The 27,990-nt window shown below is 31.9% G+C and overlaps 1 protein-coding gene across 3 annotated transcripts; it reads right to left on the bottom strand.

Moving 5' to 3' along the window:
• Nucleotides 1–62: 62 nt before the first annotated feature.
• On the bottom strand, nucleotides 63–27,990 carry LOC148614572 (centrosomal protein of 85 kDa-like). 3 transcript variants are annotated; one of them, XM_088588750.1, is made up of 13 exons: nucleotides 27,750–27,990; nucleotides 17,933–18,110; nucleotides 13,592–13,633; nucleotides 12,428–13,098; nucleotides 11,638–11,762; nucleotides 11,088–11,202; nucleotides 10,738–10,832; nucleotides 8,685–8,763; nucleotides 8,248–8,400; nucleotides 7,532–7,816; nucleotides 6,704–6,874; nucleotides 6,020–6,239; nucleotides 63–5,283 (listed from the first exon to the last, which is right to left on the bottom strand). In XM_088588750.1, the coding sequence occupies exons 2-13, from the start codon at nucleotides 17,985–17,987 to the stop codon at nucleotides 5,108–5,110; spliced, it is 2,187 nt and encodes a 728-aa protein (XP_088444876.1). In that variant the 5' UTR covers nucleotides 17,988–18,110; nucleotides 27,750–27,990; the 3' UTR covers nucleotides 63–5,107. The 3 variants fall into 3 exon arrangements, with proteins under 3 accessions (XP_088444876.1, XP_088444874.1, XP_088444877.1); XM_088588748.1 differs by lacking the exon at nucleotides 27,750–27,990 and adding an exon at nucleotides 18,872–19,239; XM_088588751.1 differs by lacking the exons at nucleotides 17,933–18,110; nucleotides 27,750–27,990 and adding an exon at nucleotides 16,507–16,811.

The raw sequence follows: 27,990 nt of genomic DNA, 5'->3' as shown, positions 1-27,990 counted from the left end.
CCTCTAGACTTTACTACTGTGTACATATACTTCTGAGTACAAAGGTAAATGATAAAGTGAACAAGTCTTTTATATCAATTTAATCATTTTGTATTATCCATAAAATAAAATTTTAAAAGTCAACTCTCAAAAGTCCAACAGTAGAAAATTGTTTGACTTTGGCAAAAAAACATTAATGCCTACATACCAGCAGGTGAATTATATTATGAATGTACTAATTACAGGAGAATTAGCACAAGAAGACAAAAATAATTCATACTTTTTCTATCATCGTTGATTTTATACAATTACATTAAGAGCACTAACTATAAAGAAATATACATTTTTCATTATACTTTTAACTTACAAAAAGTTTTCATTTACTTAAAACTTCAATTTCATGCTGAGCTTGATAAATGAGTTGACACAGTAACTCAATTATGAAATTCTTACAGAATTATGAAGAAATCATCTACTACTGATCAAGATCCAAAATAAATCATGCACCTATACTACAACTTTCACTTGTCTAAAACAAACCTTAAAATATCTAAGCTATGTGACCCTTTGTCTTAACCAAAGTTAGTGACAGATATTGGTAATTAAAATCAATACGAGAAAAAACCTTTAGCAAAGCTTATTAAAGGATACCACTTCTTCTTAGTTATAATGATGTAATAATATCAAGAAAGTTGCCACTCTTCAGACATAAGTAAGTTGATGTCCATTCAGTCTAAAATTATATCCTACCATATGGCATACCTATAGAACACTTAAGTCTCGTCATGTGACTGAGTGAATTCACTAGAATTAGTCCAAAACACACATCCAAACATAGAAGTCATTGCTCACTGAGTAAAGACCAAAATTCTATAAACAAAACCTCATATGTGTAAATATAATGACAAGAATATGATGTGAAACAATTTCTATACTATGATAAGTTTAGTAACAACAAAAATACAAATTTCATTGCTGTGAATCATATTGATGTACTCCAAAGACCCTTATGACCAGAACTTTTCCAATACATTTTTTTTGTCACCAAAATATAGAATATATCAGAGAACACACATAACAGTCCAAATAAGGAAACAAAATGATTAAATGAAATTTTGGTGATAAAGAAAAAAAGAAAATCCTGGTTCCAAGGGCCCATGTTGTACTCAGTACTAGCAAACTTAATACACTTTGGTCTTTGGTCTTAACTGCATTTACAGAAAAAAAAAATTGGAACCAGGCTTAAAAGCTCTATATATAAGACTCTTCAGTGTTCTAGAATTCCTCTTTCCTGTCACCTGTGGCATGGGCACATGTAATCAGAGAGTGGTGAAATAAATCTGGGTAAATGAAAATTTTCAAAAATTCTAGAACACTGCAGTCTTGTCATATTATCAGTTGGTTTGATAAGTAGATGCATACAAAAATTGTAAAGATAGATGTGACGAAAGACGTACAGATCACCAGGTGGGGATACAAAAATTTAATACATTCAAAGAGAAATAATTGGCAGTGACAGGCTATATTTTTAATGTTTAATAAACTGCTTCAGGTCTTTACATTAACTACAAAAATTTCTGTATATATTTCCACTTCAGATAAAACACTAATAAAATAATTAACATACTAACTATCAATAATTAATCTCTAACATGCTAATGACAAAATGTAATTAATAATCTTTTTAATTTCACCTTGGACTAGACCATTTGAAGAAAACATTTGTAAACACATTTTGATTTCATTCAAAAATTATTTCACAAAACAAAAAAAATCAATAAAATAGCTGCTCTTCCCAACAAAATGGAATAAAAAATATACATAGATGTAAATTATTTAAACATGATTTTTTTTTGTTACAATTAGCACTAAAGCAGCAACCATTTGATTTTCTGAGGGGGACTATGGATTCTCATTTTGGAAAAAAATGTTTGTTCCTGTGAATTGTGGAATATCACTGGGCTGAAATAAGACAGTTTGTTTAAAAAAAATGACAGAAAAAAAATAATTGTTGCCTAATTAAAAACATGAAAAAAATATGTAGTCAGAGATGACAAAAGTTTGTTTTAAATAGATGGTGAAAAAAATTGTTTTTTTTATTGGCCCTGGAAAAAAATAAAATTATAGTTGCTAAAAAGAAGTTTGTCTAAATAAAATAATAGCCCTCCCCTCCCCAAAACATCAAATGGTTGCTTCCTAAGATCATTAAATAGTTGCTATGCTAACTATACATGTAGAAATAAAAAGCTAGTCTTTTTTCAATATTGAAACTTATTCCTCAAATGTAAACAATCCATACATTATAATATTGTAGCATCATCATCTGATTTAAACTTCTCATTCAGAGATATTTCCAGTTAGTACTTTTTTATAAGATTTTGGGAAATATAATTGTACATTTGTAGGTACAAGACAAGACATGTATATCCTCACCCTTCATTGAATAAGGTATGAAAGTGGACCCAGTCATTCACAATACCTTACTGTATCATAATACATGTACAAAAAATAAAAATGTACATATAATCTGCATTGATGCATTTAAATGATGTTTTAAGATCTTGGGTTTTAACTATTAATAAATCAGTGATTTTTCCTACAGAGTTTAGAATACAGCACCATGAAAACTGATTTATTCGACGGGTCATAGTTTTCCTTCCCTCGTTTGTCTACCCCGGACTTGACTTTTTATGAGCAACTCGGCGGGTGTTTCTAGAAAAGCATAGGATGCTTACCCTACCGGTGCACCTGGTCCATGCTCCCAGTTTTTAGTGGAGTCCGAGTTGCTCATTTACTTTTGTTACTTTGTATGTATGATTTTAGTTACTGTATGTTCTTTGTTGTGTATGTCTGTTTTCCATGTCTGGTCTTCGTCCCTGGATTACATTCTTTTGATTACCGCTATAACCTTGGTTCCCTTGATTACTCTTACATAAAGGATATCTGGATATGGTACATATATTCTACACAAGCATAATGAATTCAAAATTTATCAGAAAGACAGAAACCCAATTCATGCAATTATAATTGTTTGTAGCAGTTCATGACAATTTTCTATTTAACAAACTTTGACCTTTTAAAAAAACCTTAAATTTCTGTTTTAATATATTCTCAAGTTAAGGAAGTTCTCGAAAAATGTTGCACATGACATGACAGTGAACATTAATTATGAAGCCAAACCTTGCCTTCTTTGATAACAATGAGTTTAATCTTTTGAGTGTTTTAATGACAGGAAATATAGATAAAACTTTCTATTTATCCATGACACAAAAAATGTATGAATTGATAGGATGTGACCTGAAATACTGCCAACTTGGGACGGAATGGTAAAGCTAGACCTATAGTTAAATGACATAAATATATAACAATAATTTATTGTCATTCATAAAAGAAGGAAATACTAAGACTTGACTTGGTTTCACAAGAGAAAACACTTTTAGTACTTAAAAGATAATGAATGATTCAACAAACAATTATCATCCTGTCTTAAGGAACACAATAAAACAGATCAAATTTGTGACATTGTTTAAGTACCATAAAATATAATGTTCTTATTTCTATCTATCAAGATTACATGCAGAAAATCTGAAAAAAGCTGGAAAAATGAAACAAAAAACATCTTCTTTACAGATCTTTTTTTACCCTTAACTGATTACTAAACCACTTATCATTGTAGATAACCCTCTACTTCCCCATAAAACAATTAACTAAAAAAAATATAAGTTCGACAATACGCCAACAAAACAAGATAAGTACAAGTCCTTGAGAAAATGCATATAATAGAAAGATTAGCACTATAGATGCATTTCTAAACATTGGTATGGTAAAGAGTCTTCACCTTATCAGAAAATGACACCCTTTTTGTCTCGACAGAAATAGATTTACTTTTTTACAGATGTCAAGAACTCTGAGATACATACAATGTACAAAAATCATATTCACACACACATGCAACTAATATCACTATTTGGTAAAGTAAATATCACAGGTAACAAGGCATAGGACGGATACATGAGGTGTATTTTGACAAGATGATGCAATGACAGATAAGACTAACAATAAAACAAAAGAATTTGGGACATACAATAAGTGGCTTTCTATTTCAAAGGCACATATACAAATGTAGCATTTAAAAATGATCTCCAATATTGGAATTTTTGGTAAATATTCAGTATCTTAAATTAAAAAAAAAAGTCTGAAGACATTGTTTTAAGTTTGAAAAAAAGGTACATGTATTCTAAGCACACTATAGTAGAATGTAAATCTCTTCTCTTACAAAACAGTCATATCAAGAGAGAAAAACTGAAATTTTCATATAAACACTTTTTCAATTAACTATGTGAATATGTGAATGAAGTGAAAGTATGATCTTTAGAATCTAGACAAAATGCCATACTAAAAAAAAATAAATATTACATTTAAAAAACTGAAAAAGTGCACTAACATTGGAATGTAATTGGAATGATTATAAAATGAGTCTACTTTGTAGAAGTGTAGGAATTGTCCCTGAGATCATATATTTGTCTTTGAGACAGTTTAATAAATTAGCACCATACCTTACATATAATACAATAACTACTTTCTAAACCATGACTTCTCAGATCCTTTCTATCTAACTATTTTTAGAAATCTTTGATCTATCACTGTACAAGAAACACATATTATTAGACATCAAGATCAAACATTTAACGTCCACTCTTCCAAAAACTATAGTACTTTAGACATCCCATCGAAACATTTTTCTAACATATCACCTCCAAGAGCATTATCCTTTCTTATTTGTCATATTCTTTTCAATATAGTTCTTTTCAGTTGGTGTTCAACAAGCCTAATTAAGAATTCACTTCTATTTATGAGCTCTTGAATTCTTGTTTGTGTAAGTCAGACATTTTGCTTCTCAGAGCATGTTAAGACTGTAAACTGTACATAACAATCTTTCAGTTTCAATCACCCCATAACATATTAACTCAGTCAGGTCCGACAGATCCAACAATGTCTGAAGTTCAGTATTTCAGACTTATAAACTCACTGTGTTGAGCAAATGCTTTAAAAGGAAGCATCCATACTTAGACACCATCTATTTTACTCGTATTCCAACATTACAAACTAGAAGAAGGGGGGTAAAGTTTCACTGCTGAGCACAATTAAGATTCTCTCCCATATCTTCAGCATATTTACTACTAATCATTGACCGTAATTTCTCCACCTCTGCTCGTAGGTCCCGTAACTTTGATAACCAATGTCTTAGTGCTTGTTTCTCATCTCCTGAGTTTGGCACATCCATTTCATGTTCATTTAATGGAGCTGCAGAAAACAATAAAACACATTTTATTCCACTTTAATTCTACAAAATGTTTCTGGATTGAACAAAAAACAAACTTAAACACTTCTTTCTATAATCCTGTTAAAGTAAAATCATATATTTGATTTACATTTGTATATCAATTTGAGGCAGGTATGACCTGTAATAGGGTGAAGTCATGAGCCATAGAGAAGTCCCCCAAAAAGGTTAAAGTGCAATTGAAAATAAACTGAATTTTTGATATTCGGAACTGTTAGTTTAATTCTAATTTATAAAAATAAGAAAAAATCCTAAATCAAAACTTTAATACTGGTAAAATCATGTGGCATCCTAGTACCGTGTACTCCCTAGGCTATAGCCTAGCTGGCCGAGTGGTCTAGGGCGCTGGACTTAGTGCAGGCGTTCTAGCCATTGATGTCACAGCGGTACGAGTTCAAGTCCCGCGGAGGGAACGACAAAAATTTACTTCGCAAATTTGACAGTTCTAACATCGTTGGGAACTTTTCAGACCCTTCTATAAGTTTACGTTATCTTCCCTGTATCAATTTGATCCGATGGAGCAGTGTAGTGAATAGAGTCGTCACATTCTGAGACGTTCTGTGTATATATATATACATTAATATATTTTTCATACACTTCCTGTTAGGCCAAAAAATCACACTCCCAGTGATTCAAAGGTCATAGGTTAAATTTTTTCGTGGAATAACCATTACAAGGACTTCCTCCTCTATCACTTACATCTTACTCCTAATAACATGGACATATTGGGATCTTTCCCTTCTGCTCGTTGCATACATATGTTCACCAATGACTGTAATTCAGAGAAACAAAGCCCCATCTCTTGTGTAAATCTTCTCTGTAGTTTCTGTGTCTCATCTGTACTCAAATACTCTAAATGTTTCAGCTGCTCTTTAATGATCAGATTTTGATCCATCAAATCTTGGTTCTTACTTCCAAACTGAAATGTAAATATCCATGATGACATGAAATACATGTATGTAATCTAAGCCTAAGAGTTACATGTTTAAATCATCATACACAATTTGTTCTAATTTTTCGAAACGTTTGACAATCTATACGTATAAGACTGTCAAATATTCCATCTATTTGTCACAGATTGGATTACGTCAATCTTGAAACTTCAAAACTTTGAGAACATATACAACTTTTACACCCGGTGTTTACAGTTTTGGGTGAGGACAAATCATTAAAAACTTTATTTAACTTCTTTTACCTAATGGTTACCTGGAAAAAAATGCAAACGATATAGCTAGTCTTTGGTGCAAATGAAAAATAAAACATTTCAAAAATTGGCACAAATACACGACAACCACTGCGGATAGAAGTTACACTCCCTTCCAATATACATGTACATTTTGTATACAAAAAAACAATTAAACATTTCTTTGTTTTGTTACCTACCTCTTTTAATGCTCTTTTCATTTTCATCATCTGTTCATCTTTAAGTCGACTCTCCTCCCTCAAAGCCATCACTGTTTCCTCTTCCTGTTGTAGTCTACCTTGGGAGGATTTCTGTTCATTCTGTAACTTAACCTCCATGTGCCTGACCTTTCTGTGACTAGTTTCCAACAGCTAATCAAGCAGAAGGATAGATTTCAAGGCTTAGCAAAGTTAATCAGTAAAAATATAACATAAGAATATAGGCTGACCATCATTCTTAAGGTTTGACAACAAACTGATCTATCTGTAGTGTGTTAAAGGTCTTTTCAATCATATTTTATTCCTTCATTTTCTTTTTGAATGTAAAAAGAAGAATTGAATGAACTTTATGGGAAGAAATCAAACAATTACCCTTATATCAACATAACAGAAAAATTAATGGGGCTTTTTACAAATATACCCTTATTATGAAAAAAAAAAAAAAAAAAAAAAAATTCAGATTCTCTTGTAAGGAACTTATTCCCCCAAATACAGGTCCTCGCACAATAGTCCTTCATTTAAGCTAATATTATTTAAGGCTTTGCCTATGAGGAGCTGTTTGTACTCCTGCAGTGCTTTGTTATTATATTGCTGGTATCTCAACCAACGAGGTATAAGTGACTTCATATATTATATGACTTGCCTCTGCTTTAAAAGTTCAAACTTTCACGTCCTAACTGTATATATCACTCACATCCTAACTGTATATATCACTTCCAGAAAGATTTAGAGTCATTCTTACTCTGACTGAAGATCTACATATGAAGGACATTGCTAACACTCTGTCTCTATTAGTTTGTCATGCTATACCTTTTTGGCTTTCTCAAAATCTATGGCAAGTCTCTGATTGTCTTCTTTGAGTCTGATTACCTCCTCTTCACACCTCTGGAGGGCAGCACCTTCACCATCAGATTTGATTCTATCTAACTCAGATGATAAACTTTTAACTTTACCAGATAAATGGTCCATTTCATTTTGTAACTCCTCTATTTTAATGTCTCTTTGTGATAACATTTTTTTGCTGTTAAATAACTTCTCCTGAAGCTGCTCCAATTGCTGTCGCTGAAATTTGGTTTCTTCTCTCAAACTGTTTAAGTGAAACAAGTTAAGGAGAATAATAAGTTATTGGAGAAAAGATCATTGAGTTGTCTCCCTTTTAATACAACAAAACCAGTGTCTTGTAAATAAAATTTTGGTTTTCTGCAAGTCCTTTCAGTATTATTTAACTCATTGATATTAATGATTTTTTTTAAATAACCAATGCCTAACATGTTGTAAATCACTTTAAAGAGAATGGATTTGGTGAAAATGTTGAAGGACAATAACCCCACCAGGACGACAAATGTCAGCTCCAAGCCACCCATGGGTCTTCAATGTACCACAACTAACAGTGTGAATTGAATAAATAAAACCACTCTGATGCAAAATTGGAAGACGTTTGTTCTTGAATATTTAAAGGACAATAATACTTTGTGAAACTTGATGGCCAGGCATTAATACAATTTTTTTGACAGAGTAAAGGATATTTCCTGGAGATTAGCAGACGTTTCCTCCATGGTTGGTAGATCACTCAGATAATCCTGAAGATGGTCTAATTTTTCCTTCATCTGCTGATGGTTCTCTCTTAATTCTATAAACTTTCCTTTCCATTCCTCTCTTTCACTAGTTAGCTGAGTTATCTGTAATAGACAAAGGAAAATTCAGGGTTAGCAACAATTCTTAAGAAACATTTAATTCTTTATCATATTATACATAAATTTATTCATAACTCTTGCTTTTTTTCTTGAAATTATAAAATATATATATATTCAAAATATTTTTATTTTGTGATAAGTCAATTTTAATCATTGCACATTAAAGTTTGCAGCAAAATTTTAAAAAAAATACAGAATAAGGCATTTTTTCAAAAATATAAATTATCAGCAGCATGAACCTTAGAAGCTGGGAATACTAAAATTCCTACCTGCTTTTCTATTGCATCATTTCCAGGTACTCTGGATCTTAGAGCTGCTTTCAGTTGTAAATTTTCATGTTCAGCAGCACTGAAATAAACAAAATGTTATCTGTATATTTAAATACATACAAAACTCATATTCTGTGATGGCCATTCCTATGTTAAATGAAACAAAGGTGTCATCATCCTGAAAAAATGATCTGGCAACCTAGAACTGTGACCTTGAAAATGAATGATGATGTTTCTAGACAGTTACAGATAACAAAGCAAGCTCCACACTGCAAAACTCTGACATTATTCAATGTTGTTTGACAATCAGATAACGTCATGTAAAATCATTCACATTTACCTGACTTTGCAAGATTCTTGCATTTTCTGAAAGGGCTGGCCACAGTGTCTAGAGTGAATTAGATGCTGTTTGGGGCTTGGTAACAAGGGTGTGCGAGTGAATGGAAAGATGGAATGAGGCCAGAGGATAATTAAAATGTCAATTAGTTAACAATTAACAGCAGTACTAAAGCATGATACAACCACACCTCTTTTTGATGTATTAAAGATCACCTCAGAAATGAGAAACCTAGAAACAATGAAAAACATGAGCATGGTTATTTCATTCAAGACAAAAAGTGAACATCAGTTTTCAAATTCTTCACATTGTTTTTAAATCTAATTACATTGTAAAATTAAACCAATCAATTGTTCCATTCAGTCACTGCATGTAGGATCTAACAACACTCCATCCTACTTTCTGCTCAGATGATGTTTCTGATCAGTCAAAAACCTGAGGATTCTGAAAAGGTCATCTAAACAAAAAGTAGAATGAAGCGTTATTAGATCCTACATGCAGTGACTGGATGGAACAATTAATATTTCTGACTGTTTATTTACCTACTACCACTTTTGGACAGATGGAAAGATAGTGAACTGAGTAGTACACCACTATACATACATCAAACCACAAGTCCTTAATACAAACTTTTGACAATATCACTGTTCATTGATTAAAGATAGCATGAAAGCAATACAAAATGTGCAAATAGTATCTGAGAGACACCTTGATAAAATACCACACAAAGTGAACTGATTGGCATTACCATCTTCTGTACTTAATAACTTGACTGCATTTCTTGTTATAGACTAAAATCTGTTCATTTACATAACTATTACATCAAATTATTACTTTCTTTTGTTTAAAAAAAAACTGATGTGTTGATCTTTCTTTATTGATTTAATATAACATATTACATTGTATCAACAATTCGTCACACAGGAAGCCTGCTATTGATTCTGGTGTGCTAGTTATAATCATAACATGCACAATTTGTTCAGAGATAATAGTTGGAAAATGTTTAATTAAACACACCTCATTACTTGTTAGTAAAAAAAAAACTGGATGTTGCATCAAGTTTCAAAATGGAATTGTATGGCCATAGATGAAATTATACAAGGACTAAGTTTCCACTGCTTCTGAAAATTCAGATGACCCTTAATTTGTTACTGATTCATAGGGGTGTGACGATTCCACCATCCGATATACATATGATTCTTGGCTGACAATCTGCTTTGTATCGTGATTATTTACAGACATGTCTTGATTGCGTTACTTCATTTACATATCAACAAATTACAAAAAAATGACACACAGTCACATACATAGCTATTGACTAGCCTTTATCAATTACATTTTAAGCAAATCTAATTTATACAAAACTGCAGATAAATCAGTTTGTGATTGAGGAACAAAATTTTTATCAGTCATTACTTCGTCTTTGACTTCTGGTTAAGCTAAATGAGGAATTGTATTGAAATTGTAAAAAGCAGTACTGGTATCAATTCCCGAATCGTAACCAAAAAGATTGTGATGCACCATGGGATTGGTACCCCCTCTATTACTCAATATTCCCAAATAGACAATACATACATGTCTGCATTTACAAGTTGAGCCACTATAGTGAAATATTTTACACCATTGAAATAATTCATTATTAAGAAATGCTTATATTTTGATCAGTACTTCAGATTCATTTATGAAAAAATTACAAATATCAATGTTAAGAATTACCCTAATTTCCTCTCTAAATCATCCAGCTCTGAATTTTTCTTAGCTTTAAGTTCAGCTAATTCAGCTTTCACAGATGCATTCTGAATATCCAAATTCTAAAAAAATGGATAATAGTAAAATAAAATATTGAAGTGACCAATACATTTTTAAAATTACACAACAGTGAACTATTTGTAATAAATTTCAATAATTAACATGTTAAATAAATTATGTATCTTCACATATCAGTAAAAATCCTATTCTTAGAGTATATTTCTACCATTAGCATTCAGAGAAAATTCTTTTTGCTCCTAGGCATTTCAATTTGACAGTAAAATACAAACATTCAATAGACCCTGATTGATCATTACCTGTATTTTCCTGATAGCATCTTCCTCACCACTGACATCACTAATTAAAGCTCTCTTTAATCTATTTTCATATTTAGTGTTCTCCTCCTCTAAACTCATCACTCTCATCTTCAACCTGTAATCAAAAGGTTTCTCATAAAGATGACTATGAGAGACATCTGAAAATTGGGGTGTGCAAACTGGATGAGAAAACAAACATTTCTATAGTGCACAACTGAGTTAGTGACCATTACATTAACAACATAATTTAGGCTTTGCCTATGATGCACAGCACTATATCTGGGCAATTGCGATGCATTGCCATTTTGTTATGGATGATGTCAAGACCACTGAGCATGTGCAAGACTTGAAACACCCACTCTGCACCTGTACAGACACTCCTGAATTACATATATAATTCCAAACAGAACAATTTTTGACCCAGTCAGGTTTCAGACCCCTACATACAGGTATATAGGATATTGCTAATGCTCTGTCCCACTAACAACAAACCATTCTACATACATCATTAAATCACCATCCCCTGCACCCATAATACAGTAATACTAACTTGTCAATCATGATGTCTTTCTCCTGTATAATGGCATCAGCCGCTCTTCTAACAGACTCCCATTTATCACTCCCAGCTTGATCATCTGACAAGTGCTTAAATAATGTGGCTAATCCCTGAGATTTCTGTAAAATGTGCATAGACTGTACATGTACACCTATCCATACTTCAATAAATAAACATGTTCATAGTTTTCCATACAGATGGTTTTTGGGTGGTGTCATAAGACCCTTGCCCTTTTGTGTCAATTTTCCCTAATAAATGTTGATGCTTTCATGATGTGCCTTTTACTGTACCTCTAACATATTAAAGTGCCATTTTATTTTAACCTGGACTGCCCTCTTCTTGACCAGCTTGTAACTCTAGTTTAACAATACATGTATTCCTCTTCATAATGGAAGTACAAAAGAAAATATGGATAGAGGATGGGTACTTCTATCATTATATACTCCCAACTTGGCAAGCAAGAAGTATTAACTCTTTATGTTCTGTATCTACAGCAATGATTTGACAAGGTCAACAAAGCGGAATTCAGTAGTAAATATACAGAAAAAAAAGAAAAAAGAATTAAGACGTAAAATCGGATTTGACATAGGTGAAAAGCGGAAGAAAATCATCCCTGGTATCTAAATGAAGCTTCATGTGACAATTCTCTATCATTGGTACTTACATCTGTTCTTTTGGGTATTGAAGGTAAATAAAAGTGATTATTTTATACAGCAGTTTGATTACTATTTGTTACTTTAATTTTTAAGGTTATAGCAATGGAGAAAGTATGTTAGATACATACCTGGGTATCAGAATGTCTAAATGCCATATGGTTTTGATGCTGATTCTGCCACTGGTTTAAGTTTCCAGATTTCTGAGAGTTATGGTTATTGCTTGCTAAGTTTGTGTCATTAGATGGCATCACATGTTTTTTGTCATCAGTAAATTTTGAAGCATCTCTAAGGCCAGGTCTATTATGTCTCATTGGTGTTTTGAATTCACCTGGAGAGACATCAGGTTTATGTCTCATCGGAGGAGATATCCATGAGTCATTCACTATAGTGTTAGGAGTGTCTAGGTTGAGCTCACTATCGTTTCCACTGTTACTGTCCAAAAACTTAGATTTTCCTGATCTCCCAAACAATTCATCATCAAACTTTTTCAAATCATATGATGAAGGAACATAAGAGCTTGACCGCCCTGGTTCCTCAAGGCCAATAGTATTGACACTTTCGTCTAAAGGACCAGTTGTAAATTCACTAAAATCCTGATCACGATTTTCTTGAAAATCTCGGTTCATGTAAGAGTCATAACCTGGACTACTAGACATACCATATTTGGAAGGTTGATAAGTTTGATACATACGTCTGTCAGTATATGAAATGTCATTTGCTCTTGATCCTGATGGCTGATGCGTGGATGAGTATAGTCCAAATCTGTCTGCCGATCGCTCCATTCTACTGTCAGACCATCCTGAAATCAAGAAAAGAGTTTACTGGAAGTTGAAAAATCTTTAAATGATCAAGATGGTTCAATATTATACCTTGATCACAATCTACAATATGTTTTAGTTTACCATACATTAAGAAAGCTCCATATGTTTTCCAAAAGTTTACTTTATTACACAAGGGTATCAAATCTTACATCATCATTTTATTTTATCTTGGAGTGTAAATTCTGATCACCTGGTTTCTATACACGAAGAACCAAAGTAGTTCTGTATAAGAAACAAGAAATCATATTTTTATAACTAATGAACTATGCTTACTTTATTTATCCATGCTATGATTACACCGTGATCATTAAAATATTGAATAATGACTCCTCAAAATTTCTCTCGTTTGGTAAGTAAAATATTGTCTAAACTTACTATGGTAAGATATTGTAAAACTTGTCACAAATCCTATATCAGATGAGTGTTTCTAATTATAGTATCATTGCTAAATATAAATGTACTACACCTTACCTGGAGAGGATGATATCTGACTCTGTAACATCTTCTGGTAGTCTGTAAAAATTAGATAAGATAAGTAATAACTAATATTTTGATTTAACTTGATCCAAGATTTACTACGGTAATATATACTTGGCTTGCAGCATATTTCCTGACAGATGGGATCCGGCCGATTATACCATGGTTCCTGAGAATCGTATTGTGGGTCCTGAGTGTAATACAATGGGCCCAGGGGATCATAGCATTGGTCCTGAGATTTAAACCTTCTGTCTTGAGGATGGTAATGTGAGTTGGGAGTATTGTACCACTCCAACCTTTTAATGAGGTATGAATTCTGTTGACATAGTTCCTTGAAGGATTTACCATTGCAGTGATTAGATGAGAAATAGCTATCAGAATATTTGTTATCATTCATACATTTATCACTAGAAGAGTAATAATTTCTCCATTCTACACTAATACCCCTATTACCATTGTACATAGGCCATGGGCTTGATGGCTCCCCAGACAATTCCATTTCACAGAAATGTGGTACCTCATTAATTATTTAAACACTAATTACACTTTCAAATAAAAAACAATAAGTTTGGAATGCACTACAATATCTCCATCTGTTACATAATCAAAATTATTATTTGTTATCGCACTAAAGAGCTTTCATTTAATTAATAGTTCGAAACTATCCAATTTTAACATGGTCACTGAGAAGTTTGCAGAATCAACAGAAAAAGTCTGCACTTGAGGTCAGTTGTACATTGTAGATACAAAGTATGTGCATGGTCAGAAAAATTAAAGATTATACTATTTAAATTAAAACATTAAAGATCAACTTTTAATTCTTTTTAACAAGGAGAGTTTAATCCAGGGTTTTCTCATTAAAAAACTACTATTGTTTCAGGTACTATAACTTAATCTATGAGGTCAGTCACAAAGCAAAAGTCAATCTACATGGCTAACCAATGCTTTTCAGAACAATGACACTATTTGTTATGTTACAGATTACTCAAGTAATTCTCCCGCTTTTTCTCTAATGCTGACTTTTCAATATGTTCAAGTCTGATATTGTACAAACATTAACATAGTAAAACTCATTCCTACGTATATGTTTTAACTTGTAAATGAAGTTGACTTGGGAACTATATAACATGTGCACCTGTCTCTTGAAAAAAGCAGTAGATTATCATTACTGTATATGAAAATCTCCTTTAGAAATACACCAAAAAAGAACCTTGTAGTCTAAAACCAGCTGATACCATGTGGTCATGCAGGGTTAAATTTCACACTGGCCTAATGGCCTGACTAGTAAATTAATGATGTCTAGTTCAAGGTTCCTTGGGCTTGTTATAAATTATGCTATACATTTTTTTTCTCACAATCAAACTAATTGAGGACTAACTATGTCAAAGTAATTCCTGACAACTCCTGGTCATAGGCAGCCAAAGTGCCATTTTTCAACCATCATTTAAAGCCAAGCATGAATATTTATTTTCCCTTACTAATTAACTGACTTTTAGTTTCCTTAGCAGTATACCATTATGGTACAATGTATATCCACAGATTTGTTTGTTTTTTATATGCATCAGAGCAGTTTCTTAAGTTTTATTAATTGAAACCTACAAATTTTATTAACACATTTAAATTACTATACACCTCTAGAACTAATGATAATGTACATTATGTAGTTGTATACATGAAGAGACTATGGAGGTACTTTTATTCATGGATACTAATTTTCATGGTTTAGGAAAAAATAATCAGGTAGTTGATTCTTGAATTTGTTGATTTGACAACTCTATCATACAAACGAATAGAATATTTCCTTTTCATTCAATTTTGTGATTTACCGAACTCACCAAAACAACCAAAATTGGTATCCAATGAACAACAGTACTTGCACAGTATTAGGAATGTTCCTGAAGGGCTTATTGATTGGCAGCATTTTTGTTACCTCCTCAAACATACAGAACCTTATTCATGTAAAGTACATTTGTACATGTTTTGCCAGTTAATGGATACTAGCTCTTAAAAGCCTTGAACACATGAATGTATTACATCAAATCTTTAAAGTCATGTTGACTTACAATGTTTAAAGAGATGTTAGCCTTCATGATATCAAAGCTTCAATTTGTAGTGTAATTTGTATATAAAGGATCAAAAGTGGAATTCTTGTAAAAACTTGATAAGCTGTACATTGGCCTAAATGGTCATTAAATATGGAACATATACAATGTATACTACATGTGTGGCAAGCATTATTAATATATAATGAAGTAAAAAAAGCCAGCTTATATTGATACAGTAAGAAAGAATTTACTAAAATAATGTAACAGAGGTCTTCCTAGTTTCAAAAGTTGAGCCTTACTTGCTGGATTTTTATAAAAATTGACAAAAGATGCAATAAAAATAAGGAATAGTTAATAAAATATGGATTATATATACACTTCCCTCTATAGACAAGGGGTTTTGTACAGAAATGTGAAAATTACGAATTGGTCATGAAAAAAGGAAAACATATAAACAGCATTCAATCTACCATGTTTAAGAAGTAAATTACATGTATATAAAATGTATTATCATACAACTTCACCCAAGCCCAACAGCAACTCAACTTCAGATATCCAAAGGTCACCAGCAATACATGTACATGTATCTACACTACATGTACATTATGTACTTTTTAATGTTTTATCATGTTTATGAAAAGTGCATAATACATGTACATATAGAACATGTAAATGACCAAGAATACTACATCAGGTTTTATCATAAATATAACTAGGTCTGCATTAAATAGCCCCTGAAACATTAAGTTTTATAGAGAGTAAACTTGAATGCCTTCTATTTACTTTTGACAAGTAAATATATTTTATGAAGTACTGAATGATGCATGTACATGTACAAGTGTGTATTCAAACATAAAAACTCACCAGTATTAAGGTTTAAATAATTCCATTCATCACAATACCTTTTACAATAACTTCCAAGTTTTCGCGAGGAATGTCTTTTTCCAGTGTAATGGCATATTATTTTTTGTTTGATTATATCCTCCACCTAAGAGAAAAGTTTTAACTATCCAAAATATTAACCAGATGGTAAAACAAATATTCCTGAGAAAAATTAAAACGGCATCCTTTCATAGTGGTAGAAAGTGTCCTGCATGGAAATTAGTCTGACCTTAAAATATAATGAGTTTCATCCCTGACTAAACTTGGTTAACTTGTAGTACAAAGATTTTTTGTTGTTTGTAATAACACATAACATAAATTTTTAAATGTACCCAAAACTGATTTAACTATAAAGAAGATTATTGTCATGGTCGATTCTTAATCTATTCTCCTTTTCTTTCATAAGAAAGATAAAAGCTAGAGTATTTAAAGGAAAATGTGAAGTGGCTTATATTTATATTATTATGTAATTTTCTAGTATACATTTTCATACTTTTCAATAACAAGTCATGAAAAAAAGTATCCTTTATTCAATAAATTTGACATTCAATTTGGCCACTGTATGAAAACGTATTGAAAAATTTAAGTCAAACTTTAACACAATTTTTTATCAAATAATCAATTTTTCAAAAGTCAATAAAATATGTCTTTATAAATATGATAAAAATCTATGAGATTTTAAAAATTAAATATGCAAGGTAAATTCTGACAGATTTAATTTCTTAAGCTACAATTCCAGGTACATATTTATTTAGATAATTAGCTCTATAGAAATACCTTATCCTTGTCAAGTAATTAGTGTTTCCCTTATTCAATTAAAATTAATGTAATCAAGTGCTAGTAAATAAGTCTTTTAAGACTGACTGCATAATATTTCTTGTTGGATTGTGTATTTTAGGTTTTTTTATGAAAACTTTAATCTTATACATGTACATGTATATGTTTTTGAATTAAAATGATTTTGCAAAGTTATAAAAATATAAGTACTAGGTGTAACAAGCAATTCAAAATGTATTAAGCTGTAATAAACAGAATACCAGTAACTATTAACATTTAATTTTTCACAGTTGACATTGCCAGTCCAATAAACTGTTGTAAAGATTTTCTCCTGTAATGTGATACATTGTAAAAATTTAAAAACATTAGTACCATATTTATTTCTGTACCCAATTCAAGTAAAAGTCCATGTAACACACGAATAATATAAGGGTAGCCATGTATCAGCTTACTTACTGGCAACATAAACTCCATCTGAAACTCCTTATAAAACATACTAGCAAATATGTACATGTATATAACCTAGCAATGATCATTTTTCAGTAAGAAAGGAGTACATGTTACAAACAAATTAGATAGAGTTTCAATTAGTTTAATTTTAAGATATTTGTATGTCTATTATATTTCCTACCTGGAACATTGCTCTGTATATTGAAACCGGGTGAATGTGGACCTTTCCACGACATGTCTGAATCACTATCACTACCTGGGTCTAAAAACCTATCTCTTCTGTCACCAGTGGGGTCCAATAATATATCCCTAGGTCTACTCCTGTGGTCCAGTAATCCGTCCCTAGGTCTATATTCCCACTGAAAATCATTGAAATAATAATCCATGTTGAAATTGACACAAAAATTCAATATGGTAAACAGATATTGTTATACCTTGCTAATAAACATGTTTTTTCTCCTAGTCCTTGAGGATTTAATGCAAAAAGTCAATAAATGTAATTCAGTTCCCAGGCATAGATTATCCAAGACTTTCTGGAAAACAAAAGTGCACAAAGAATGTTGTTCAAGAAATCTATTTTTTTCCACAGCTACTGGATTTTGATGTGTAGTGCAGCCACCTATATGATACTAATTGCTCAACACCAATTATCATTTATGAACAAACAAGTTTGATTACTAATAGATTCTATCACAATTAGCACTTTTCAATGTACAGAATAATCTATAATTAATCCAGTAATTAAAACAGCATGAAACTTATCAGCAGAAAAAACAGTTTCATTCTAGTTTTCAACATTGAGCTAGATTTCCAATTAACAATACTTTCAATGTGAATTCTCCTGTACACATATTAACTAAACCCTATACTCTGCCATTGTCACAGTTTTATACTTTCAATAAACTACAAAAACTGAGGTAACATGCATATCAGTTGTCAATAAAGAACAAACAACAGATCGTACAAACACGCAATTGACCAACCCCCATTGAAAATTACACGGAAATGACCAGGGACAATGATACTATACAAACAATACCTAGTAATCAAAGACAATTTTATTTATCTTTTATCTAAACTATTTACTTTCATTAGATAATTGTAAGTGTTAAGTTTCTACCTTGTCGATCTCGTTAAGTGCCATTATTCCTTGAGTTTTACTATACCCAGTTGATGTCACTAAAAGCCATTCTTTCCAAAAAGGATTTTGTAACACTAATCCATGATAATTGGTCTTAACCAATGGTTTAACAATATATCCACAGAGCACCTTGCCACTAATCAGATTCAGGATTAAACCTAACTCACCAACACATAAAGTTTTAGAGATTTGTTTCCAGTTCACAACTTGCAATGCTATGATTATACTATACAAAATCCTGATCACATACTGAAATAGGATTATTCATAAACATGTCCTTTTTGTTTCTCACAACCTGTTTACAATCTGAAGTGGGTTATGTCATGTTTATATGTACAATGTCCAGTGTGGGGTAATATTTTAAATGGAAGGATTACCACAAGACCTCACCTTGGGTCATGCAGCTACATGCATTTGACAAAACAAATACCTTGATAAAGAACATTTGATCAGCATTTACTCTTCTATCATAGAAACATTATATCAAATTGTTTAAATCAGGATTAAATTTTATAGGCTTTTATATAAAGACATGTAGAATTTAAGTAAATAATATTTAGTTGAGTCCAAATATTTAAACACAATACACATCCAGCTGGTTAGTTGTTTTATTATCAGCCCATCCACTTAATGACTATTGTGTTTCTTTTAGTAATCTCTTGTCAAATGTCACAATAAATTAACTACATACTGAAAAATTTGTGTTCTTATTAAGAACAGGGTTTAAATGTTTCAAATTTATATCCACTAGTATTCCATTGGTACTTGATTAAATGCTGTTTTACGAGAACTAAGTTTTAAATTCTTATCATACACTGTGGTAACCTCTTTACAGATTAAGTATGTTATCTACATGTATATATTTAGAAATACAATACTTGTAGTATCTAAGAAGAGCCTGAAATATTTTGGTAATTCATTTTTTTTGACACACAATACTGAGGTGTTCACATAGTACTCCTTTGTTATTGATTAGTCTTCAGTTCTGATTAGTCATATTCATATGAGTTACAAACAGTTCATACATGTATCATGTACACGTACAAATACCATAAAACTTTTAGATTTATTTTATTATAATAAATTATATAATTGAAAACTTGTTTTTATTGACACTATACGTACATGTAAAATAGATACCATACAACCGTAGAAACATATTCTAGGGTGTACATATTGATAAAAGTAACTTGAACATCCACTTTAAGACAGGACAGTTTTTTTTTTCTGACACTTAAGTTAGCTCCACTCTCTGAAAATTGGCGACAAAAATTGGCAGCTGCCGATTTTTCTGGCAACAGAATTTTTGGAGCCAGAGCAGCCCCTGTAAAAGGTACATATACATATACAGTAGTTGTACTTTTATTCATGGGTATCAATTTTATTTCTTTTTTTTTCAAATCTTGTTTATTCATGAAATTAAGTTGAGCCTTTTACTTTTTAACATAAATATTGCACTGCACTGAAATCAAGTTATATACTGAAAAATTGATTGATTGATTGTAGTTTAGAATACATATACACTCATTTCATGCATTATAGGATGAGAAAATTTTAACGATTGAATAGACCCTGCTTTGTCCTACAGTGTTGCCACCCTGAGATTAAATATCTCATGCTACTACATTTAGGCATGTCACCCCACTCACTTTATTCAGACTTTGAGTCGACCAGTTGTCACTTAATCTCCTACATGTATATATACGCAACATGCCTAGTGGTAAAAGGACAACTTCCAATTTTAATCTTTGGTATATCTAGCAGGGATAAAAATTAACAGTAGCTGAGTTGCCCATGGCAACTAGCTTTTGAGCTGGCTACCAAACTTTCGGGAAAAATTTTGTAGAACATATAGAAAATATTAAACAAAAAATATGGTCTGGGCTACCAGTTTAGACAATGTACTTCCTAATTTTTACCCCTGATAGCCACTAGCCCCAGCCCGGGGCTGGTAAAAATTGATTTGGACTAGGAAAATGACATGTACATTTCTTGTTTAGGGCAAGTTGAATCCTATACAGACCTCTATACTACGGGCCAGTCATTGAGAATTTTAACGAAAATAAATGCAAACCAATAACCTATCATGAATTTTATGCAAAAGTGGTAAATGAAAGCAGGCCATCTAATGGGACATTAAATGACAGTCGCCACATTGTGTTGTATCTAACTTCTGTGGACACATGCTTATTTTACAAATCACAGATCAAACTGAGTTTCTTTGATATTCAAAGAAAGATAACTCCAATTAAAAAAAAATAAATTGGGGGGGGGTCAAAAACATAACTTGCAAATAAAACCTAAATTTGTACTTGTTCTGTATTTTATTATACTATTTAAGTACACACTTAACATTTTTTGTATCACCTGGAAACTGCCAGGGGATGGACAGACAAACATAGGGACAGAGCGAAAATAAGACCATTTATATTCATGCTGCAAAGTAACATCATGCACATTGTAGAAAGAAAAAAAATGTTTTCAGAGAAGAGCAATGGGACCTACATGAAAATGTACACGCTTTTTTTGTTATTCAAGTTGAGAATTACATGAACATGCAGTTGTTTTTTGGGGGTATTTTTCTTGTTCAAAAACTATTTTTTTTTTAAAAATACTGAAAATTAAAAAATCTTTTTTAACAATACATGTACCTGTAGATCATTGTTGTTTGTTGTTACACTGAAGACATAAAGCACCGAAACAGTGTATATACTACATGTACATTTTGTGAGACAGTTCCTACATAGACACGATTTTACTAAGCCAATGAAAACATCGGAAGCTGGCGAAATAGGAAGTAAATATACAGTAAAAATAAAGATATGTAATGAGAAAATCCAGATTTCCAAATCCATATCTAAAAAAAAAAATCATGTTTGCTTATAAGATAAATTTCAACCAATCAAAGACTTGATTCATATAATAGTAAGGTCACATTATACATGCACATTCCCAGTCCTAGTAATCCTTCCTTAAAATGGGAGAGGAAAAATGTATCAACAGAATAAAGATAATTTATTTAAAATTTTTGTTTACAAGACATTTGTTTTTAAATGCCATTGTTCATTTGAAGATTAAAATTGTTGAGGAAAGGCTTTATTCAAGGCTACACACATGTTCATGTGCATATACTACAAAAATAGGGGAAAAATATTTATTTGCAACATATAACTACAAGTACATTCACATGTGTACATGAAATGGAGAAAAAATGGAATCTGATGTTCAATTCTCTATTTGTTCACCACCTATCGTGAAGAATGCAATAAAGTAACTACTGTGCAAAGGGAGATAACTCAGATTAAAAAGTTGAAAATTTAGTCTTTCCAACTGGTCTCAGTCTTGTATTCTTTGCCCTTAAGGCTTCTAACTAAACCTTACATTTTCGTGATTTAAAAAAAACAGACAAGTTTCAATTTAACTTCTGACGAAGTTTTTCCATTAAGGAAATGTCATACATCAATTTTAGGTTCATTTTAGAAAAAAAAAGGCACAAACTATGGTACTACAGGACAGTTCGGACTTAAAATAGACTTTTCTTCTTTCACTTTTATTTTGAGTTCATAAAATAGATCCCCTTTTCTGAAGCATTATTTTTCTTAAGAAGTTTTTAGTGTCATAGCTTGATATTTACCTTGTGCTTTTGACAAAAAATGAATATCATTTGCTAAAAAACGAAAATAGAAAAAGGCAAAAAGAAAGTGCACTATATTTTTAGCCTCCATGTTTTGATGTATACCCACTCAGGAATAAGCCAATACAAGACTGATACCAATTACAGGGTACTGTATGTAAGTCTTGTCACTTGACTACATGATCTCAACAGAACAGTTCTTAATCTACATGTACCAAATGCATGAAATTTGTCATTTACAGAGTTTTGAGTGCAGTTTAAAGAGAAAAACATGTTTCTACATGTAAAAATACCGATAAAAAAGGCAAATACATGTATCTTTTTCTATACAGTTTTGAGATCCTGGAAGTAAACAGGGAAAAGCAGATCAGTTCCCAGATTTCATACGTTCTACATCAGGAATTGCCGTTAGAAAAATAAAACAATATTGAGACTTACAAACCATGTGGACTTACAATTTGAGAATTTAACATTTAAAGATTTAAAAATATATAATAAACAGCTGTGCCATGAGCACATGATACGCCCATCATCTTGTGAAAAAAACATAATCAATGTTTTTGGAATAATAAAAGGTTGTACAGGGTGTCATGCCAAGTATATCCTGACTCATTCCTTCATAATTTGAAAAATTCAAAGTTTTATAAAACATAAAGTCGTTAAAAGAGAGAAACAAAAACTGTTACAACATCGGGGATCTCCATGGATCAAAATGAACACATGGCTCACTCTCTGGTTGGGCAAATTTTCATCATGGCACATGTCCTTTCATTCAGAAAATAAAATTGCCAAAGAAAGTATGATAAAGTTGGATGAGACATACTTAATAGCATAAGCTACAACATAGAAATTAATAATAAACAATGGTAAATCTTTCTGTCTGTACTGCCTAACTCAATTATATCAAGGTAAAGTTTTCTCTTCTTTAGGCCTGATCATACATTTGTAGGTCCACAGCTCTGAAGAAATTAAAATCACTGATAGGTGTGGTCATTTTGTGGACACCATTAAAAAAGTTCTTTATACATGTACAGTACAGCTCGCAGCGTAGTCTGGAATATACCTGTCATCCAATGGCAGGTATTTATTGCTTATTGGCCCTTAATTAACAAGACCCCGCACCCCCTCACCCCCCCAGCATCACCTCTATCCAATATACAACAGGAAATCAATAATTAACTGAACAGGTACATGTACAGGTCTAAAAGTGGTTTTACCTACACAGTTAATTATTACACGCAGGTGGCTATCTCAGCATTTTAGAATTAGTATATAAGTGGAATAAATTAAAAATAGTTTTTTTTTATAATTTAGGGTTTGAAATTTTAAGTATGTTAAACTAAAATTTCAAAACTATTTAGTTCTCAGGAAATTTGTAGATGAATTAGTGTATTTACCAGTGTTTTAATTAAACATCATACATGTATATGTAGAAATTACTTTGTCTTTGATAAGTTTTGGCATTTATATATAAAACTGAATTGTATTATTACACGTGTGTGACAATTTATATATTTATTATTTATCATTCTGTAATATTTTGAAAACCAGTTTGCAGTTTAATTATTTTAAAAATCATAAGTAGGAAAGAGTAATCAAGGGAACCAAGGTTCTAGCGGTAATCAAAAGAATGTAATCCAGGGACAAAGACCAGACATTGAAAACAGACACACACAACAAAGAACATAAAGTAACTAAAATCATACATACAAAGTAACAAAAGCAAATGAGCAACTCAGACTCCACTAAAAACTGGGAGCATGGACCAGGTGCACCGGTAGACTAAGCGTCCTCTGCTTTTCTAGAAACACCCGCCGAGTTGCTCATAAAAAGTCAAGTCCAGGGTAGACAAACGAGGAAAGGAAAACTATGACCCGTTGAATAAATCAGTTTTCATGGTGCAGATGGATACACCATAATCATCCACAAGTTCATGATGACAACCATAAAACTTCTGTAGTGATGACTTCAATCTCGTAGCAACATAACCCTGTTCCAGAAGCCTATTTGTTAGAGTTCTACCATGATACAAGAAGTCCGCATAGTTTCGGCAAGCTCTGGCATAATGTACGAGTTGTGATATGAACACTCCATATGCAGGTGCTGAAGGGATGTTGCCACAGATGACAGGAAAGTTGACAATTCTGAATGAAAAGTCATCTCGTTAGTTGTAAAGTTTGGTCAATAGTTTTCCTTTACCATCAATTTCTAAGTGTAGGTCAAGATATGAGGCTGACTTCACAGTGTCTGTAGTATCCTTTATCTCAAGTTCTTATGGGTAGTTGCAATGTATCAAATCCCCGAAATTAGAATTGTTTAAAGATACATTTTGTAATACGTCATCTATGTATATACCGGAAACTGAGATTGAAGGATCTAGCCAAACGATATTCTTTCCTTCTGATCAGATCAGCTATAAAGTCAGCCGCATAAGAGTGAAGGAATAGGTCAGCAAGTAAAGGAGCACAATTTGTTCCCATTGGAATGCTGACCATTTGTTAAAAAACATGTCCACCACACTGGACAAATATGTTGTCAATTAAAAATTCCAGCATTTTGTAAACAACTTCCTCCGTACATTTGATGTAGCTACTCAAAGTTTTTACTACATGCAATTACGATTTGATTTCAAATAAAATCTAACTTTCACTTTTAAATGATATGTGTTTTAGAAAGTTGATATGGTTTTGTTTATTTGTTAAAAATCTAAAATGTGACATTATGATAAACAATTAATTTATTATTTATATTTTTAAAAGTTTTCCATAGTAGGCTATTTTGCATTTATCTTTTTTTTTCCTAAAAAAATGTAGACAATGATTTGCAATATAACAAAGTATGTGAAGTCAATCTACTGATCACATGTAATAATTTTCTATGTGCTGTTAATATTTCCATGGACATATTTTAGGTTAACGGAAAAAAGTCACAGGAGAAATACTGATGTGTTACAATGCTTGAAGTCTTATATAATCCTCAAGAACATCCTACCCATCTAGTAGTATGGTTTAATGCACCTGTCAATTTTAGACATATTTTCTAAGTTATTTTAATTGTAGTGTGTAATAATCATTCATTAGCTGTACAGCAGTCAAATTCCCATAGTTATTTTGTGACCCAAATACCCATACATATTTTTTAAAGATTAATGCACCACCTAAATTTCCCTTATGCAGCATGAAAGGTGAAAAAAAAACCAATCCTTTTATACAAGAAAAAAAAATTCAATAACTCAAAAATAAAATATTGAATCATCATGAATAAGTATACAGAACTTCAGATTAAAATAACTAACAAGTGTGTAAAGTTTTATGCAATAATCATAAATAAATATAAGATGTTATAAAATAAAAGTTTTCTCTAATTTTCACCCAAAAGTATGCAGACTGTTATGTCTCTTTTGGTACAGTAGTGTTGGGAATCGGATAATAATCCATTAATCAGAATATTCGGAGTCACCTGTCCGCTGCCATTATTGGTTAAAATGGGACTAACTGTTCGAATATTTGGGTCTTTGATAAACATGTCTTAAATGCATAAACCTTTGTTGGCTTGTGACTTTTAACATACAAAATGTAGTTTACAGGTTGCTTAATGCATTTTAATAAACTCAAAATATTTCTGCATGACCCTTTTTTATTGCCTGTAATGTATGTGGTCAAAAAACTTTTGTTGTTGATACTCAGCCATATGACCCGTGTATCTGTCACTGAGGCCCTTTAAATAAGTTACAGTACCAGCTGCTCTGGTGGTGTAACATATACAATATGTACATGATAATGGATCGGATAAGTGTTCAGTAATTTTGTGGTTACCCTTATTTAAGAAATGGCTAATTTACAAACAGATGTTGCTGATGGAATAAATGGAGTTCTGATCCAGATTCATGATAATCGTTTCTGAAAAAAAAAAAAATCGATCTGAGGATCATTGCTAGGATCAATTTTTAAATATAATTGATTATTCAAACATCACCAAAGGATCATTGCTATGACTTATAAAATTGATCAATTTTTAAATATAATTGATTATTCGAACATCACAAATTTTAACCCTTACCATGCAGGAGCCATATATATATGGTCATGGGCTGTTTTACGATTACTGGGAACTGGTAATTTTATTTTTAGCTTTGGAAACCACAATTTGATTTCATATGCAAGCAGAGTAAATGTGCTTTAAAATGAGACTACAAGTACAATCAGTGTGAGAAACCATTTTTTTCCCCAACTTGCCATTCTGGCTAGTGGAATATTGATCTTGATAGCCAAATATAAATTCAACTATACTCGGCGTCACATAAATTTTTTTTGTAGGGGAAGGGCCATTTTCAGGCAACAGACCCATTTTACCGCACATCCCCACTCACCCTCCATATGTTCGGAGACATATTCCCACATTACTATTACAGTTCTTGCAGCCATCGAATCAATCAAATATCGTTTCTTTGACATGTATATAACTGTGAACCAGTTTCCACCAGATTCTAAGTAAATTGCGAATGTGAAAGTTGCCTATTTGAACTATTGATTAAGGAGTTCCCTTACAGTAGGGCCATAAAATGTGTTAGCTGCCAGTTCTCAATCTTATGACCACCCTAGGACAGTACAACTCAGTTACAAATCCAGTATTTTTGAAACGCTTCTTACAAAGTTTCTGCGAAGTAGTCGTTTTTTATATTTATGAAAAGCAAGCCATTTAAACAAGTTTTTCAATTGGGACATAAACCATCAACACCCGACAACCTGGTTGACGGTCTCATTTCTAAAGAAAGAGAAAACAGTAAACATTTTTCTTGGAAACTTAAAACTATTTTCAGTCCTGTTAGTATCTGAATGGTTTGAAGTAAGTTACTTTAAAAGTATCTTAGTACTTACAAAAATGTACATGTACCTTGGCTCTAAAAAAATGAATATTTGAATTTCAATTTGGAGTCTACTGCTGTCCTTTGCTCCAACTTGACAGCAAACCAGTCGGTCGGATGACAAATTCATAGAAAGTTACTCCACTTTGTTTAAAATCTTAACAAACGAAGCCAAAGTCCGGATTATGAAAATGGACTATTGAAATTTTGCAGTGCAAATTCTGGATCCCAATTTCTCAACAGCTCAATAATATTTCTGGTTTAACATTTTCTGTAATGTAAAAACATAAATACATGTTGATAGATGTCTTGTACCATCATTTCTTTACTATTTAATATCTACATGACACAGTACTTACACGAACATGTACGGTCTAAATTTTTCCAATGGATTGACATTGCTTAGCAAGCCAAAACAAACTTTCCGATGGCGGCGACGATTCAACTTCCGTTAGGGGAGATAAGACTATAAAACGTTGTTAGAGTTGTCGATCGTTGTCTAAATTTTAAAGAATAAAAATAAAGTCAAGGTTGTCCATAGTCAGAATTTCCTCTGCCCTGCAACTCCTTCTTTTTATTTGGATATTGATACACGTATGT

Source organism: Perna viridis, chromosome 6 (assembly GCF_037379345.1).
Source record: "Perna viridis isolate PV_CMFRI_1.1 ecotype Kerala chromosome 6, ASM3737934v1, whole genome shotgun sequence".
NCBI classification, from domain to species: Eukaryota; Metazoa; Mollusca; class Bivalvia; order Mytilida; family Mytilidae; genus Perna; species Perna viridis.
Note: the sequence above shows the minus strand (reverse complement) of the source record. Positions and strands in the feature narration are given on the sequence as shown.